This window comes from Salvelinus sp. IW2-2015, linkage group LG22 (assembly GCF_002910315.2).
Source record: "Salvelinus sp. IW2-2015 linkage group LG22, ASM291031v2, whole genome shotgun sequence".
NCBI classification, from domain to species: Eukaryota; Metazoa; Chordata; class Actinopteri; order Salmoniformes; family Salmonidae; genus Salvelinus; species Salvelinus sp. IW2-2015.
In genome coordinates this window covers 36,764,992-36,782,729 of record NC_036862.1, presented here as the reverse complement: position 1 = coordinate 36,782,729, position 17,738 = coordinate 36,764,992, and the positions used below count along the sequence as shown (strand labels likewise).

The following is a 17,738-nucleotide window of genomic DNA, read 5'->3' as shown; positions in this document are numbered from 1 at the left end:
ACCCTTCCCTCTCCCTACCTTGCTGCTCTTTCCCCTGTTTCTCCAAATCTCTTTCACCCCCCCCAACCCCCTTTCTGGTTGTCTCAGTCTCTCTGCATTGCAGCTTCCTGTCAGGGGGCTCAGAGCGGAGGTTGGGAGCCAGGAAATTGTCTGTGCTCAGGCCAGCAGCATGCAGCAGCACATTCATCCAGCTAGTAGCCAGGCAGCAGCACATAACCCACCCAGCTAGCTGCTAGCCAGGCAGCGCACATTCACCACCCAGCTAGCTAGCCAGGAGCAGCACATTCATCCACCCAGCTAGCTAGCCAGCGCAGCAGCACATTAACCCACCCAGCTAGCTAGCCAGGCAGCAGCACATTAACCCACCCAGCTAGCTAGCCAGGCAGCAGCACATTAACCACCCAGCTAGCTAGCCAGGCAGCAGCACATTACCCACCCAGCTAGCTAGCCAGGACAGCACATTAACCCACCCAGCTAGCTAGCCAGCGCAGAGCACATAACTACCACAGATAATAGCCGCAACACAATAACCAGCTAGCTAGCCAGACGCAGCACATTAACCCACCCAGCTAGCTAGCAGGCAGCAGCACATAACCCACCCAGCTAGCTAGCCAGGCAGCAGCACATTAACCCACCCAGCTAGCTAGCCAGGCACAGCATTAATCCCACCCAGCTAGCTAGCCAGGCAGCACATTAATCACCAGCTAGCTAGCCAGGCAGCACACATTAACCCAACCAGTAGCTCGGCAGCAACACATTAAACCCAGCTAGCTAGCAGGCACAGGCACAAACACATTAACCCACCCAGCAGCACATTAACCCACCCAGCTGACTAGGCAGCCTGTGCCCACACCACACTGCTGCTGACTCCCTGCCAGTCCTGTTTCCCTTACTCTGTCTTTTATTAAGAGATGTCTAACGTGTGTAGCTACATTTAACAGTGTGTTATGATAGAGGATACCTGTAAGGGATTTTGGATACACTCCTAAGATATAAAGCAGAATCACAGATGTTCTCTGTGTGTGGGTCGGCGTTGGCTCAAAGTTGGCGTACAACCAGTGATGGGGATTACTGAAACGTCTCATCTGAAACGGTCAGAGAGAGAGAGAGAGGTAATATCATGTTTTTGTATTGCAGTGTGCAACTGGACAGTGGACGATGTGGAGAATTGGCTCATCTACGTGGAGCTGCCGCAGTATGTGGACGCCTTCCGCAAGATGCACTTCAACGGCACTGTCATGCCCAGGTAAATGAACCTATAGCATCCTTCATACTAACCCTCCTGGTCTTGCGCTCTTCCTCAATGTTCCTGTGACTGCACTGGAAAATCTCAATCTGTCTGTCTGTTCCCTCAGGCTGGCTGTGAAGAACGYCACTCTGACTGTGTCCATTCTGAARATGCTGGATCGAAGCCATGTTCAGAAGCTGCAGCTCAAGGCCTTGGACACTGTGCTGTTCGGCGCCCCACTCAGTAAGTGGATTATTATTTTTTTACAATTACATGACCTGTTAGTGTGTTTATCTTTCACCCAGACCGATAAAGGAGAAWTTCTGTTGCATTCTGAAGCGACTGTTTGTGACTGTAATTATAAGAGGAAGAACAGTGTCTGCTCTGTTTGTCTCTCCAGCTGGAGACAGTTGGTTTAAACTCCACAACTCCAAACTGTGTTCATTAGTCTCAAGCRGCAGCTTGGCAGTGCTAGAAAATACTAGTTCTTATCAAGTTTCAAGTTTTARTGTCACATGCACCACAAATACAGTGAAATGCCTTTCTTGCTACTCTAAACCCAACAATGYGGTAATCAATAACAATGTAATACTCAAAATAACAAGGTAGAACAAAAAAACACAAGAAAAATTATAAAAGCTTATCCCCCTATACGTTTAGCTAGTAATCGTSTAGGACTACCTGCAGGCAGCCTTGTTGCTGCAGCACAGAAAACCGTGAATCAGTATGACTCATTTCAATTCTGCTACAATGTCCTTTGATAAATAACAAACTGTGAGTATCACCGGGGTTACTGTAAGGCCAGAAACCACCATGTTTTCCTGTAAAGGAAGTGAAGCCCTCTTTAGGAAGGCTATAATTTGTGGTGCTCTGTGTGCCGTACCAAAAGCCAGCCTGTTCCAGCCTCCACAGAGAGAGAGCAGTACTATAGAAGAGGAGGTGAGTTGATGCTCAGGCTGAGCTACTCTGTATTCTAGGCACACCTCTCTGGCGCAATGAGACAAACACACCACACCTCTAGGGCCCTATAAAATCACACCTCTGGCGCACTGAGACAAACACACCAAAACTCTATAAAATCGGTGTTGCGAATGGAATCATGGAATACRGAGATTAAAATGGAATTCAACAATTATTAAATGTACTGAACTGTAGTAGGAAATCAACTAAATGTATTGAACTTATTAGAAAATTCCSACATTTTCCCAAGTTACTCATCAGATATTAACAAAATGAATCAGTGATTTKTATTTTCCTGCAGCGTTTTGAAACAGCACAGGTATGCCCGTTTGTCCGTGACGTGCGCGTGTATGCCTACACATGTAGGAGTTAGCGATGATGCTAATGATAACATTCTAGTAGAGATGGAAAGGCTTTCCCAGAATCCTTCTCAATTAAATGTTAACTACAAAGTAGCCAATGCCTACCTGGCAGAATGATATCATGATTATTTTCATCAATCCAGTGGCCATTTGTTTTGAAAATTCTGCATTCACATGAGTGCTATAGGAACATGGCTAACCAAACAACGACCAAACAACGGTCTCTTGCTGGTGCACACTTGMGTTAACAAGGTGCATGTCCCAACCTGGCCCTAAGTCCTACCAGTTATGGAGTTAAAGGACCTGATAGGAAACAGAACATGTCAGTTGTATTTATGTGGAGCATGATCAGTCATTCCCACAGCAACCCTGGGCCTGGTTAAACAGGAAGAACACAGGACTAGGTTCCTGACAGCTATCTCACAGTTACATATTTCAGCCTGTTGCAGCATGAATCTTTAGTCCCCGGAGGCTCCTGCTGTATCAGTGGTTGGTCATGTAGATACACCCTTTTCCCCCATTGTTTTCCTACTGTAAATGTATGTCATTCTGTTGGTCATACCCTGTCAGTGGGGGCTGGGGCTTGAGAGAAACTACTGATGTAATGTCACCATCATACAAGGGGGTTCATGGGAATTGTACCAGGGAGGGAGAACCTGATGGCTCACATTCTGGGGCTGTACCACAGACAGATTGTGGAGTGTGGTGGCTCTATTAAAATCTTATAATATTCAAATTCCGTTTGTGGTTTTCACTCTCAAAATCACACTTTTCTAAATAGAACATCAAATTGTGATCTTTAAGTGCACAACAATGTYTAAACCACATCAGGAGACCACTTTTCAGGTCTGTGAAAAATCTAAGAMATKTTCATTTTTGGCTGTAGAACAAGAATCCGTGATCAGGTTATGTAAGGAAACCAGAATATTAATGTCGCCTTGGGCTTCCTCTGGCCTTGAAGTTCTGTCTGCTCTGCTCTCCATACTAGAGAACGGGGGGAGAAATAAAGGAGAATTTGGGTTGTTTTATAAGAAGGTTGCAGCAGCATCAGGATAAGGGAGAGTTAAGGGTCTGTGTCTGGAATGTGTCATTGTGTTTGTTTAGGRAAGAGTCTCAGCTGGAGGAAGAGAGGGGGTCGTCTGGACATGACAGCCCCGGGCAGAAAGCCACAGGTCCTGCTGTTGGTGGCACAGACTGTCTGTGCACAGCAGCAGCATTTTAAGACACCTTTCACAATGGGCCCGTCAGAAATGGACACTACTCCTTGTCTTGTCTTAATGGCTAACACATTTACCAAAGGGAACCCATTCCACAGCCCTGTTTACGACTTATTACATGCAGCTGGACTGTTCACCTGAAGAAACCGGTTTGAGCAAAGTCATTCCCAGTCTAATGGTCAGTTAAACATGTCACTTTGGACTTTCTAGGCAACATTCCTGCTAATCAGCGACGTGTTTTCAGAGAAAGAAAAAGCTAATGGAGGAAAAGACCTACATGYACAGTGTCTTTGGAAAGTCTTCAGACCCCTTGACTTTTTCCACATATTGTTACGGTACAGCCTTATTCTAAAATTCATTAAATAAATAMAATCCTCAGCAATCTACATACAATACCCTATAATRACAAAGTGAAAACGGGTTTTTATACGTTTTAGCAAATGTATTAAAATGTAAAATCAAATACCAATAAGTATTCAAACCYTTTGCTATGGTACTTGAAATTGAGCTCAGGTGCATCCTGTTTCCATTGATCATCCTTGAAATGTTTCTACAACTTGATTAGAGTCCACCTGTGGTAAATTCAATTGATTGGACATGATTTGGAAAGGCACACACCTTTCCTATATAACCTTTTTATAACCTTTCCCACAGTTGACAGTGCACGACAGAGCAAAAACCAAGCGATGAGGTTGAAGGAATTGTCCGTAGAGCTCCGTGACAGGATTGTGTTGAAGCACAGATCTGGGGAAGGGTACCAAACAAATGTCTGCAGCATTGAAGGTCCTTAAGAACACAGTGGTCTCCATCATTCTAAAATGGAAGAAGTTTGGAACCTCCAAGACTCTTCCTAGAGTTGGCTGACTGGCCAAACTGAGCAATCGGGGGAGAAGGGCCTTGGTCAGGGAGGTGACCAAGAACCTGATGGTCACTCTGACAGAGCTCCRGAGTTCCTCTGTGGAGATGGGAGAACCTTCCAGAAGGACTACCATCTCTGCAGCACTCCACCAATCAGGCCTTTGTGGTAGAGTGGCCAGAAGGAAGCCACTCCTCAGTAAAARKCTCATGAYAGCCCGCTTGGAGTTTGTCGTAAAGCACCTAAAGTCTCTCAGACCACGAGAAACAAGATTCTCTGGTCTGATGAAACCAGGATTGAACTCTTTGACCTTAATTCCAAGCGTCAAGTCTRGAGGAAACCTGGCACCACCCCTACGGTGAAGCATGGTGATGGTAGCATCGTGCTGTGGGGATGTTTTTCAGTGGCAGGGACTGGGAGACTAGCCAGGATTGAGGGAAAGATGAACAGAGCAAAGTACAAAGGGATCCTTGATGATCCTGCTCCAGAGCACTCAGGACCTCCGACAGGGGCAAAGGTTCATCTTCCAACAGGACAACAACTCTAAGTATACAGCCAAGACAACACACGAGTGGCTTCGAGACAAGTCTGAATGTCCTTGAGTGGCCCAGCCAGAGCTCGGACTTGAACCMAATCGAACATCTCTGGAGAGACCTGAAAATAGCTGTGCAGCAAAGGTCCCCATCCAACCTGACAGCTTGAGAAGAAACTCAAAATACAGGTGTTCCAAGCTTGTAGTGTCATACCCAAGAAGACTCGAGGCGAATTTCTGCCAATGGTGCTTCAACAAAGTACTGAGTAAAGGGTCTGAATGCTATTGTAATTTTTAGATACACATACCAAAATGTGGACAAGTCAATGGGTCTGAATACTTTCCGAAGGCACTGTAACTACCAAAATAAAGGAAACACCAACATAGTGTCTTAATAGGGCGTTGGGCCACCAGAACAGCTTCATTGTGCCTTGGTATAGATTCTACAATTGTCTGGAACTCTATTGGAGGGATGCGACAACATTCAAGATATTCCATCATTTGGTGTTGATGGGGGTGGAAAACGCAGTCTCACGTACCGCTCCAGAATCTCCCACTTTAATAATGTTTACATATCTTGCATTACATTTATTTTATTTAACCTTTATTTAACTAGGCAAGTCAGTTCTGAACAATTCTTATTTACAATGACCCACTAGGAACAGTGGGTTAACTCCCTTGTTCAGGGGTAGAACGACAGATTTTTACCTTGTCAGCTCGGGGATTCGATCCACCAACCTTTCGGTTACTGGCCCAACGCTCTAACCACTAGGCTACCTGCCGCCCCATATCACATGTATATACCGTATTTTATACCATCTATTGCACCTTGCCTATGCCGCTCGGCCATCACTCATCCATATACTTATATGTACATATTCTCATTCACCCATTTAGATTTGTGTGTATTAGGTAGTTGTTGGGTAATTTTTTTAGATTACTTGTTAGATATTACCTCACTGTCGGAACTAGAAGCACAAGCATTTCACTACACTCGCATTAACATCTACCATGTGTATGTGACCAATAAAATTTGATTTGATTAAGTGTTTAATAGGGTTAAGATCTGCTGACTGAGACACATGCACACACACCTGTTAAACCCCCTATGCTCCTTTGAGACTTGTCTTTCAAAGTCACTGAGATCTATTYTAGTCACGGTCTAGGCATTTTTACACATGACCCTAAGCATGATGGGATGTTAATTAAGTAATGAACCACACCTGTGTGGAAGCATCTGCTTTCAATATACTTGTGTCCCTCATTTACTCAAGTGTTTCCTTTATTCTGGCAGTTACCTGTTTTATRCTGGCAGTTACCTGAACATGTTTGTGTGTTAAAATGGTTGTATTCAACCACCAGTAATTGGACTATAGCAACAGGAGATTTAAATGATTTAGTTGAGTATGACCTTAGGGGATCATATATTCCTCTGCAGTGTCTGGTCTTCCACGGATGAAGAGTTGGATTCTAATGCTGCAGACCCACTGCAAATTGAGCGTGAAGACACTGAACTGAAATGTCATGACAACAACGCGAGAGGGAGTTATTTTCCTGTGGGAGGGAACGGATGATTGGCTTGATATCTATAAAATCGAGCACACAGCCATGTAATCTCCAAAGAAAAACATTTCTGGAGTGGTGTAAAGCTCGCCACCAATTGACTCTGGAGCAGTGGAAACACGTTCTCTGGAATGATGAATCACGCTTCACCATCTGGCAGTCCGACGGACAAATCTGGGTTTGGCGGATGCCAGGAGAACGCTACCTGCCTGAATGCATAGTGTCAACAGTCAAGTTTGGTGGATGAGGAATAATGGTCTGGTGCTGTTTTTCATGGTTCGGGCTTGGACCCTTAGTTCCAGTGAAGGGAAATCTTAACGCTACAGCATACAATTACATTCTAGACAATTCTGTGCCTCCAACTTTGTGTCAACAGTTTGGGGAAGGCTCTTTCCTGTTTCAGCATGAAAATGCCCCTGTGCACAAAATGAGGTCCATACAGAAATGGTTTGTCGAGATCGGTGTGGAAAAACTTGACTGGCCTGCACAGAGCCCTGACCTCAACCCCACCTTTGGGATGAACTGGAACCCCCGACTGCGAGCCAGGCCTAATCGCCCAACATCAGTGCCGGACCTAACTAACGCTCTTGTGGCTGAATGGATGTTTCAACATCTAGTGGAAAGCCTTCACAGAAGAGTGGAAGCTGTTCTAGCAGCGAAGCGGCGACCAACTCCATATTAATGCCCATGATTTTGGAATGAGATGTTTGGTCTTTTGGTCATGTAGTGTATATTAGATGATTAATAATATTATGAACCCTGTTATCTCTCTTCTGTCAGGCCAGACACACACAGCTCTGCTGTACTGTTACTGTAGGAAGCTCTAGTGCATTGTTCCCATATAGGCGGGCCAAATTTTTCCCACAAGTGATTTTTATTTTGCCCACAATTTCTCTCAGTAAATCAAAAAACAAACAAACGTTTGTTGGACATAACTTTAAAATCAAAAGGAAATCGGCTCAAAGTGATTTTTAATTYACRRAATCTGTTCCCAAGTATTCCCACGCCTAAATAGAGGCTTATGTGATTGTATGCCAATGTAGTCAAGGTTAGAATTATTCTGTTTTTGTCAAATACCATATCTGTTTGGGTTTCTTGCGGTCAATTTGCAGTGTACAAATTATTTATAACTATGTTCCAGGCCCCCGACCATCCGCTCAAGGAAAAATATGTCCACAGCTGACTGTAATTGGGGACGCCTGCCCTAGAACTTTATAGCCAAGCTAGTTCCCCCTCGTATGGTTTTCCTGGTTGCTGTATCTTTGGCCCGACACCAGTCTAGTCATTCACCACTATCCGGCCAAGTTCCACTGTCAATGGCCAACTGTTTGTACTGAATTGTGTAGGCAAGGCTACAAGAGCCCACACAGAGCTCTTGACTCATGACGGAGGGCAAGCAAATATTGCTTGCCTAATGATGAGCACATTACCCTATGTCGGTGACATTAAAGGGAGCCTTGTGTCAGGGGGATGTTGTTTTTCTGTGAGACGGAGGGAGGTCTTTGTTCCATGTCAGTAACAGCCAGCAGAGAGAGCTTAGTGTGTAAGGCTTGTTTGTAAGTTGGCAYGCCCTCTGAGCCTGTATAGAGAGGGATGCCAGRCCCAGGCTTTAGCTGACACTCCACTTCCTCTTTTGTTAAACTCCAGGAAATAAGTGCTGTGTTTGCTAATAGGTTATGCTATGTGTTTGCGTAGATCTTATCCCTTTCCAGGCCCTACGGCGGCTCACAGCTTTAAGAGAATGGGCTTTGTAATCCTTTGTCTCTCTGTGCTTTAAGGGTGATGGATTGTGTCTAAGGCGTTGTGGCTAATTTTACATGAGGGTTAGTTGCTGCCTGCCTGGCGTGCGGTCGGTGACTGAGGAATGGGACTGTTCTGGATCCCTTAGGATGGCAACATTATGACGGAGGACATTCACACCTCTCTACCCGGGCCGAGTCAATCCCTCAGAGGACAGGAAGGGTGAGACGGTGGCTGTCAGGGCCGGGGGTTTGATTCGTTGCCTCWTGTAAACGTAAACTCCCATGTCCTCGTGTTCTCAACGTGTTCCTCAGCGTCTTTTAGCAGACTGAAATAGCGTGTTAATCTGCCTTTTATCTTGGTCTTTTGGCCTGGTGCCTCCTCAACCCCCCCCCCCCACACACACACACTACTATCACACATCTCTATTGGACAGACCTCGCCACAGTACAGTATCATGACTTGAATTCATTCAGTTTCACATTTTCATATCATTAGTTCACCACCAATGAGTTTTCTGGATGAAGGGACAATCCGAAAACGTTACCGCCATACAATGTGTGCTATTCTTTAAAGSGATACATTTAGGCAATGAAGCCCTTTATCTACTTAACCAGAGTCAGATGAACCCATGTAAACCATTTTATGTGTCTGCATCCAGTATGAAGGAAGTTGGAGGTAGTTTYGCGAGCCAATGCTAACTAGGGTCAGTGCAACAACTGGAAGGCAATGGTATCCACTAGCATGCTAACAGACTTCCAGTCAWTGCGCTAATGCTAGGGGAAGTAAATMAAGGGCTTCTTTGCCAAAATCCTGAGGTATCCATTTAACCTAACACTTTTCTCTCTCCCCAGTGAACAGACATAACCACCTGAAGGACTTCATGCTGGTGGTGTCCATAGTGATCGGCATTGGAGGCTGCTGGTTCGCCTACATCCAGAACCGTTACTCCAAGGACCACATGAAGAAGATGATGACGGACCTGGATGGACTACAGAGGGCTGAGCAGAGCCTGCATGATCTACAGAAGAAGTGAGTTTTGTCTTTCACTTCAGCCACTGTARCAGAAGGAAGCAGGCCAATGTAAGCCCATAGAAGTAGTGACTGAATTATGTCATTCTAGAATTCTAATGGAGCCTCATTTATCTGCTGGTGTTTCATAGTATCAGCCAGTTCCATGTTATGATGTTTTTGGTACTATTCTAGGCTCTTTCTATTAGGCCTGCTTCATTAGCAGATTAATCATATTGGTTTGCTGTTCTCATAATAAAACGTCTCCTACTTGATSTCGTGGTGGCTTGACGTTGTGGTGGGAATTTGGGGACAGTCAGTGTCCATTTAGTCAAGAATTAGCGGCTTTTTCAAGTTTGTCATGTTGAAAGGCCAATCCATAATCTAACGGCAACAGAGGGTGGAGGTTTAACTGTTCTGAGGCCATCAGTTGAGTTCCTCATTCTATAGCGGCTAGTCTTACTTGGGTCCAAACTTTTAGTGCAGTCAAAAAAAAATCCTGGCCGCAAAGAGTGGAAGTGATCTCTATGGAACAGCAATGAACATCCTTTGAACTAAGCCTCACAGCTGATCACAAGAGGAACTTGTTGTCACCTGTCCATGGAAATTATTTTTCTTAATGATTATTCCACAAATACCTTTTGAAATCTGAGCTAGCATATGCTTGTGGTTTGACTCGGAGAGAGAAACTGAAGTCTTTGGTTTCTCCCATTGGGATCTAGTGGAAGTATACCTCAACTCCCCTTCCTCTTCTGTGGCCCTCTCTCTCTGGCTTCTGTCCTGGTCACTAGTATTATAGTACCCCGCACAGCTGCTTTGGTGGGGTGTGCGTGGGTGGGTGTTTCTGTATCGTGACAGGGGAGCGGATAGTATGTCTTACAGCATGGTGTAGTGTGGCTGTTGAATACAGACCAACAGGCTCATTCGCCATTCCAGGGCATGGGGACAAGCCAGGAAGGTCAAACTCTTTCCCCTGCCAGGAGGCTCAAGCACTTTCCCTTTTGCCAGGAGGCTCAAGCACTTTCCCTTTTGCCAGGAGGCTCAAGCGCTTTTCCCTGGCAGGCAGACTGCCTGGCTGTCCTCCCCTTTTTTATGCTGCAGTTTAGGCTTGGGCGATAAACTGTATACCAGGATATTTTAGAAATACAGATGGCATGATTTTCAGTACCTTTTAAAAAAAGTGCTACACCACTGGTTATAACAAGAAGTTAAGTATAACTATAAGAAATCTAAGATATGTCAAATAAATKATATCCAGCTTCAGCTATGCATTTGGTTTGCTAACTTTCTAGCTAAGTGGCTAGATGTCAAGATTAAGCTTCTTGTTTACAGCAGAGAGATTCAATCCCCTCCAGGATCAAGATCTCTGTTGCCTAAATAGTTTTGTGTGTCACTGTTTCTTATTTATAATATAACTTTGAAATACTGCCTCTTGTATGCACTTCTGGTAACGCCGTATCCCCGGTATGGKACAGAAACAGTATGAACATTTGTAGAACACTGTAGTTTCTTGCCTTGTAATTTCTGCCATTAGCACTGACTATATTCATGCTTTCTGATGACAGGATGGAGATGGGTTATTTTCACATCCTCCTGTTCATCTATGGCTCAATCATGCTGACTCGTACAGTGGCTTACTTGACGTAGACCACAGGAGGCTGCTGACTGGAGAACAGCTCATAATAATCTCCAGAACGGAGCTAATGGAATGGYATCAAACACCTGGAAACCATGTGTTTGATACCATTCTACTTATTCCACTCCAGCCAYTGCCACAAGCWTGTCCACCAGCCAACCTCCTGTGACGTAGGCCTACTGATCCACCAACCTAGCCTAACCATAAAGAGGCCCCATCTGATGTCCTTGCTACCAGGTCATTGATTCTGCATGGGCGTGCTGTGTGTTTTCCATAGCCTTGCTAGCTGAGAGTTTTACCGGGGCTGTGTCCTGTGCTGAGAGGAGAGCAGCCCTGGAACAGAGTCATGTTATTTGACGTCCCTCTCTCCCCAGACAGAAACATTGTATATCACATCCTGTCAGTTGGGAACAGGGGTTAGTAATGCCCTCCCCGTTCATTCACTGTGATAGTAAAACATCTCTGGCATTCCTCACGTCACCATGTTGTCTGTGTTGTCTGTTTTTTAAAACAATCTCAACCCCTGCTGTGGGACATTCAGATGAGGCTGCAACTCTCTGAAACACCTAGTGACTGTCTTATAAAGCATAATCATTTGACGTGCCAATTGTATGTATGTATGTATTCTTGTTTTTTTTCAGAGGCAGTGCAATATCTCATGCCTACTAGGTAATGTGCATGCAGTTTTTGTATTGTTGCTGTTTTGTAGTTTGTTACTATGGKGTTATAGACTTTCATCTACAGTTGTTATACCACAGCAAACCAAAGCATTGAGATGCCTGGTACCCTCCTGTTAAACACTTGTTACTGTAACAGTGAATGGGAGCATACAGACTGACTGTGTGGGAGTGTGTGAGCCCTGTAATGGAAGCAGGGGAACAGAACATGCAAGACAGGGTGACAGTGTGACTGGGTGGACAGGCTGGCAATGTCTCCTGTGCTCCTCCGGGGAGCTGGGGAGAGGGGTCATCTCCTCTGTGTCTTTAGCCGTTCCTGCGTCCTGCTGCCAGCTGCTGTCTGGCCAGACCTTCAAGGGAGATCCCGTGGCCGGATCAAGTCGCCTGGCCACGAGCCTCAGCCTTCCGTTTTAACTGCTGTGGGACCGATGTAGGGAGGGACGTAAGGGAGGGAGGGAGGGAGGGGGCGCTCCGTGGAGCGGTAGGCATATTTCACCTCGTTTTTACTCTGGGTGCCTTTTAACAACACCAGCGGGTGCCAGGCGTTACCTCTTCACACGCTTTCCATGTCACCTCCACCACTTACTCACTCCTATGTGGACGGATGTCTGCTGTAGTGTGTGTCTGCTGTAGTGTGTGTCTGCTGTAGTGTGTGTCTGCTGTAGTGTGTCTGTTTAATGCAGGACAAGGACAGGTCTCTACTAAACAGGATCATTAGATGACGTGGGTGATGGATATTGTGTTTATACACCTCCTATATATGGTTCTTGATAGGTATATTTAAGTGATAATGCCAGAGAAGCCTGTGTTTGGAGCATATATTGGCACGGATGTTAGGCCCGAGACGAAGTTGAAATGCGCCAATATATCCTCCAAACACTGGCTTCGAGGGCATTATCACTTTTTTACAATGGGTTACAAACATATTCAAATAATGATTGACATATTTTAATTTAATTTTTTTTGTTGAATTTATTCATACTATTTCATCCTTCCACAAGATATAGTCCCGACACAAATCTAGGGTTGCTACCCAAGCCGGCTGGTGGTTGTTCTATCAGTTCCGTTGCCAGAGACGAGACCCAGTCGTTCAGTCTTTTTGTTCTGTATCTATGGACGCGACCCAGGCGTTCATTCTATATGTTCCATTGCGATACTGGCTGGTAACGTTCTTCTTGCTTGCTAGCTAGCCAACTACGGCTAATTTATGGTCACGTCAAATAGTGCAGCCAGAATAACAGCAAAGTAGCTACATTTGCATTTGTTTAAGCTGTATTATTATTTGGATACATCCATAACAATGAGCTAATGAGGTGCAATTTCGTCTGGCATAGAAAATGTGCTCACTTGTCAGGACACAGTTGTTCAGAGGAGCTAGCCAACAACACAGCTAACAACACAGCTAACACACTCACTTCAAACTGAAGCTGGAAAGACTGCACACTAGCTGCACTCCATTTCGCTTGACTGACCTTTTTTCAATTGACATTTCGTTGTATACAGTGCATACGGTATATCTAGTCCTCATACAGTGCACATTCAGAAAGTATTCAGACCCCTTCAACTTTTCTAAATGTTATGTTACAGCCTTAATCTAAAATGGATTAAATACATGTATTCCCTCATGAATCTACACACAATACCCCATAATGCCAAAGCGAAAACAGGTTTTTATACATTTTTGCTGTGGAGGTGGGAGAACCTTCCAGTAGGACATCCATCCCTGCAGCACTCCACCAATCAGGCCTTTATGGTAGAGTTTCCAGACGGAAGCCACTCCTCAGTAAAAGGCACATGACAGCCTGCTTTGAGTTTGCCAAAAGGCACCTAAAAGATTCTCAGACCATGATAAACAAGATTCTCTGTTCTGATGAAACCAAGATTGAACTTTTTGGCCTGAATGCCAAGCGTCACGTCTGGAGGAAACCAGACACCACCATCACCTGGCCAATACCATCCCTACTACGGTGAAGCATGGTGGTGGCGGAATCATGCTGTGSGGATGTTTTTCAGGGACTGGGAGACTAGTCAGAAACGTGAGAAAGATTAACGGCGCAAAGTACAGATGCTTGATGAAAACCTGCTCCAGAACGCTCAGGACCTCAGACTGGGGTGAAAGTTCATCTTCCAACAGGACAACGACCCTAAGTACACAGCCAAGACAATGCAGGAATGGCTTCGGGACAAGTCTCAATGTCCTTGAGTGGCCCAGCCAGTGCCTGGACTTGAACCCGATCGAACATCTCTGGAGAGACCTGAAAATAGCTGTGCAGCGACSCTCCCCATCTATCCTGAGCTTGAGAGCATCTRCAGAGAAGAATGGAAGAAACTCCTCAAATACAGGCTGTCATGTGGTCTGAATACTTTTTGAATGCAGTGTATCCATAAAAATGATGMCAGCTGATCCATAATTTAGACAGGCAGCGTTTCTTAGCCAGTCTGTCTCGTCCCAACTCCCGACACGTTCATTACTATGGGACAGCTGGAGATCAAATTTGAATATTAGAACAATGATGCAAATGTCGGAGAGACAGACAAAGGTTTATACAAATCTCCGCTGTTGAAAACTAAATGCTAGTCTAAAAGAAATGTAAGATAATGTCTAGATGCTTTTTATAGTGGAGATCAAATGTATAAATTGCCTGGCAGGGCTGATGAGACAGTGGATTSCRCAGTCAGATGGAACAGAGKAAATAGGCATTTTAACATCATAGATTTAGCTGGTGGTAACTTGTGGAATAGACACCGRATGAAATGCGGTTTTAACCAATCAGCATTCAGGATTAGATCCACCCGTTGTATAAACAGATGTGTATATATATCTCCACATTCTGCTGCTGCTCATTTTCCAGTTGCTCATAAATGACATTGATTTAAAACTAGTCTCACTCGTAGGAATGCTATTCATGCAAATCTATATCAGCCCAGTTACAGCCTGGAGGTACTGAGCCGGTCCTGCAAATAGGCTTTGATGATGTTCGCTTGTACAGTACATAAGTCCTTTGTTGGACCCTGCAGTGCAGTGGGGCTGAGTGTCTGCATTGGTCTTCTCTCAGTGGAGTGCCTGCCTGGCCTGCCGTTGTTGCTGCTGGAGCTGTGGCTAGTGAATGGTAGAGGTCAGGGTCGAGAGCRTTAGTGGGAGGGCCCACTGCCCACATTTTCCATCCTCAGACCCCAGGATCACCTTTCACTGTTGCCTAGCTACCCATCCACATCATTCCGACCAACAGATGTTTCTTCTCCATGATCAGTCTGGATTTGCCTCCCTCCCTGACAATTTCTAGAATGTGCAACACATTCTGACCATTCTGATTGGCCCCAGAAACKAATGGGTTGGGCCAGAGCCAACCTACATGATCATGTTGTCAACTTCRATACTCTGGTTAGATTTGTTAGGCTATTGAATCGCTGATGTATTTTTGCATAACACTCCCCTCATTTTGAAATGAAGTCACACAAACAACATGTAGGATGGCAGATTCAGACAATGTATGTAATAGAGCAGCATAATTAAATTCAGGGTGATTCGTCAGGCTACTCTTGACTGCAGCTCTGCCACCTCTACCTCTGGTGGGAGGCTGCTGCTCTCTGGTGGTGTAAAACAGCATTCTCTCAACCCACACCCAGTAAAACCTGTTATCACTCTTACTGATTGTTTTTGTAACTTGTGCGGATACTCCATGGATTCAGGTTAGTTTATATAAATTGAAATTCTGTTAATAATTTCAATGCACCAATTCTAATCAGATATTGATCATCTCAAATATATGTGATCTCTTTAAAACATAGCAGCCTAGGTTGTATACAAGCTAAAGCAGTCTCCCTGTGGATCACGTGAATATCTACAGTTCTATCTCTCCATGTGGGCCCTCTGTGTGTTTGAACTGTGGTCTTGTGACAGACCTCACAGGATAGTGTGACGTGACACTGTACTAGCCCAGCATGACAAAGCCAGCCATCCCACAAATGGACTCCATGTTGGTCTTGATATAGTAATGTTTGAGGCGCTGGGGACCACATGTTTATGATGGTAATACAGTACATTCTCATTCTACTGTGGCAGAAGAAGAGCACCATAATCCCAACACAGAAAGGCCATAGAGTACTGGGCTCTGTCACAGCTGGGGCTCCCATTCCTGGCCTGTCCAAGCCTTGATGTCATTCAGCACTCTGACAGCTGCCCTCTGCACGTTAGCTATTGTTTTCAGCCACATACTGTARGATGCAWGCCCCTCATTTTATYGTTACACACAGTCACTTACATACTTAGCCGCTGGGCTGGTGCAGCCGCATACTTAACAGCTGGGCTGGTGTTAAGCCTCATGGCATTGTCTACAGAGTGAGTAGACTCTCTCTTGACTGCGTCTCCGTTGCTTTAGTTCCACTGAATAATGCATTTAAGTTATTTTGTAGTTTTCATGAATGACGGTTCAGTTGTGTGTGTGAAATGTCAAGGAAGCGTGGAAATTCCTGTGATRGGCTTACAATCCGGAACTACAAACTAGTGCTCAACTGTTTGATGTAGTTACAAGGCAACAGGCTGCTGGAGGCAGTGTACTTCCACTACTGTAGCTAGTTCTTGAAACTGGACCCTGCCTGGAAAACAAACCATGTCTTTGTCTGCCCGGGGAATCTCAACTACATGTAGCATATAAATCAGAGGACGACAGAGACTCCTAGCTCTCCAGTGATGGATCCCTTGCTTCCTTGGGSTCTATAGTGGTCATTCTTTATAGCCAGGAGCATCGAGGTCCGAGGACAGCTGGTTGGAGGATGCTATGTGGACATGCCWGTCTCCCTGGCATCTATTAGTAAAAAGATACAGGCACTTCTATTGTTTGCCCCTGTCATTGCTGAGTCACTGATTACTAGCACCTGTAACAAGACCCTAGAATTCTTCCTGGTCAGGCCATGTGATCAGGAAAAGAACAGATTACATCTCATGCTTTTCCTTGTCTGATTATTTCTCTCTCGCACGCTCTCTCGCTCACTCACACTCACTCTCTCTCTCTCCCTCCCCCTCCCCCAGGCTGCAGATAGCCCAGGAGGAGCACCGTACGGTTGAGGTGGAGAAGGTGAACCTGGAACAGAAGCTGAGGGATGAGATTAACTGTGCCAAGCAGGAGGCCCAGCGGCTCAAGGAGCTCCGYGAGGGCACCGAGAACGAGCTGAGTCGGCAGAAATATGCCGAGGAGGAGYTGGACCAGGTACTGGACTGTACCACTTTGGAGAGGAACGGGTAGAGAATCAATGCAGGTGGATGAGGGGGAATTAGTCTAGTGGGATACTTTTTGAGAGACGAGGTGTGGTTGAGGCCAGTAACAGAAACGTGTAGAGTAAAGCCCAAGAGGAGAGACACCCCAACTGACAACCCTGTTAACCAGTATGTATTCTAGGGAGCCAGCTATATATTTAGATGGATTAGATGCCGAATGCGATCAGTAGGCATAACTCCCACTCAGGAAAGGAAGCAGCGGTCGGCCCGCACAAGACAGGTGAGCAGAGGGCTCATGTTGTGGTACTCCCCCCCCCGTCATCCATCCTGCTACTTTCACTATGGTCTCCTGAGAACAAATCAAATGTATTTATATAGCCCTTCTTACATCAGCTGATGTCACAAAGTGCTGTAGCGAAACCCAGCCTAAACCCCAAACAGCAAGCAATGCAGGTGTAGAAGCACGGTGGCTAGGAAAACCTCCCTAGAAAGGCAAAACTAGGAAGAAACCTAGAGAGCACAGGCTATGAGGGGTGGCCAGTCCTCTTCTGGCTGTGCCGGTGGAGATTATAACAGAACTGGCAAGATGTTACAATGTCATAAATGACGCAGCATGGTCAAAATACACCAATCCTAACAGTTTAGTTTTGTTGAGGGTGCAGCAAGTCAGCACCTCAGGAGTAAATGTCAGTTGGCTTTTCATAGCCGATCATTAAGATTATCTCTACCGCTCCTGCGGTC

General features: G+C 45.3%; 1 protein-coding gene across 3 annotated transcripts in view; it reads left to right on the top strand.

Moving 5' to 3' along the window:
* Window positions 1–17,738, top strand: part of stim1a (stromal interaction molecule 1a) — a 36,560-nt gene that overhangs the window by 9,798 nt on the left and 9,024 nt on the right. For all 3 annotated transcript variants that reach the window (XM_024014164.2, XM_024014163.2, XM_024014162.2), the window contains exons 5-8: window positions 1,138–1,246; window positions 1,356–1,471; window positions 9,313–9,490; window positions 16,812–16,989. In XM_024014164.2, coding sequence (XP_023869932.1) covers window positions 1,138–1,246; window positions 1,356–1,471; window positions 9,313–9,490; window positions 16,812–16,989 — 581 coding nt within the window. The remainder of the gene's footprint in view (window positions 1–1,137; window positions 1,247–1,355; window positions 1,472–9,312; window positions 9,491–16,811; window positions 16,990–17,738) is intronic.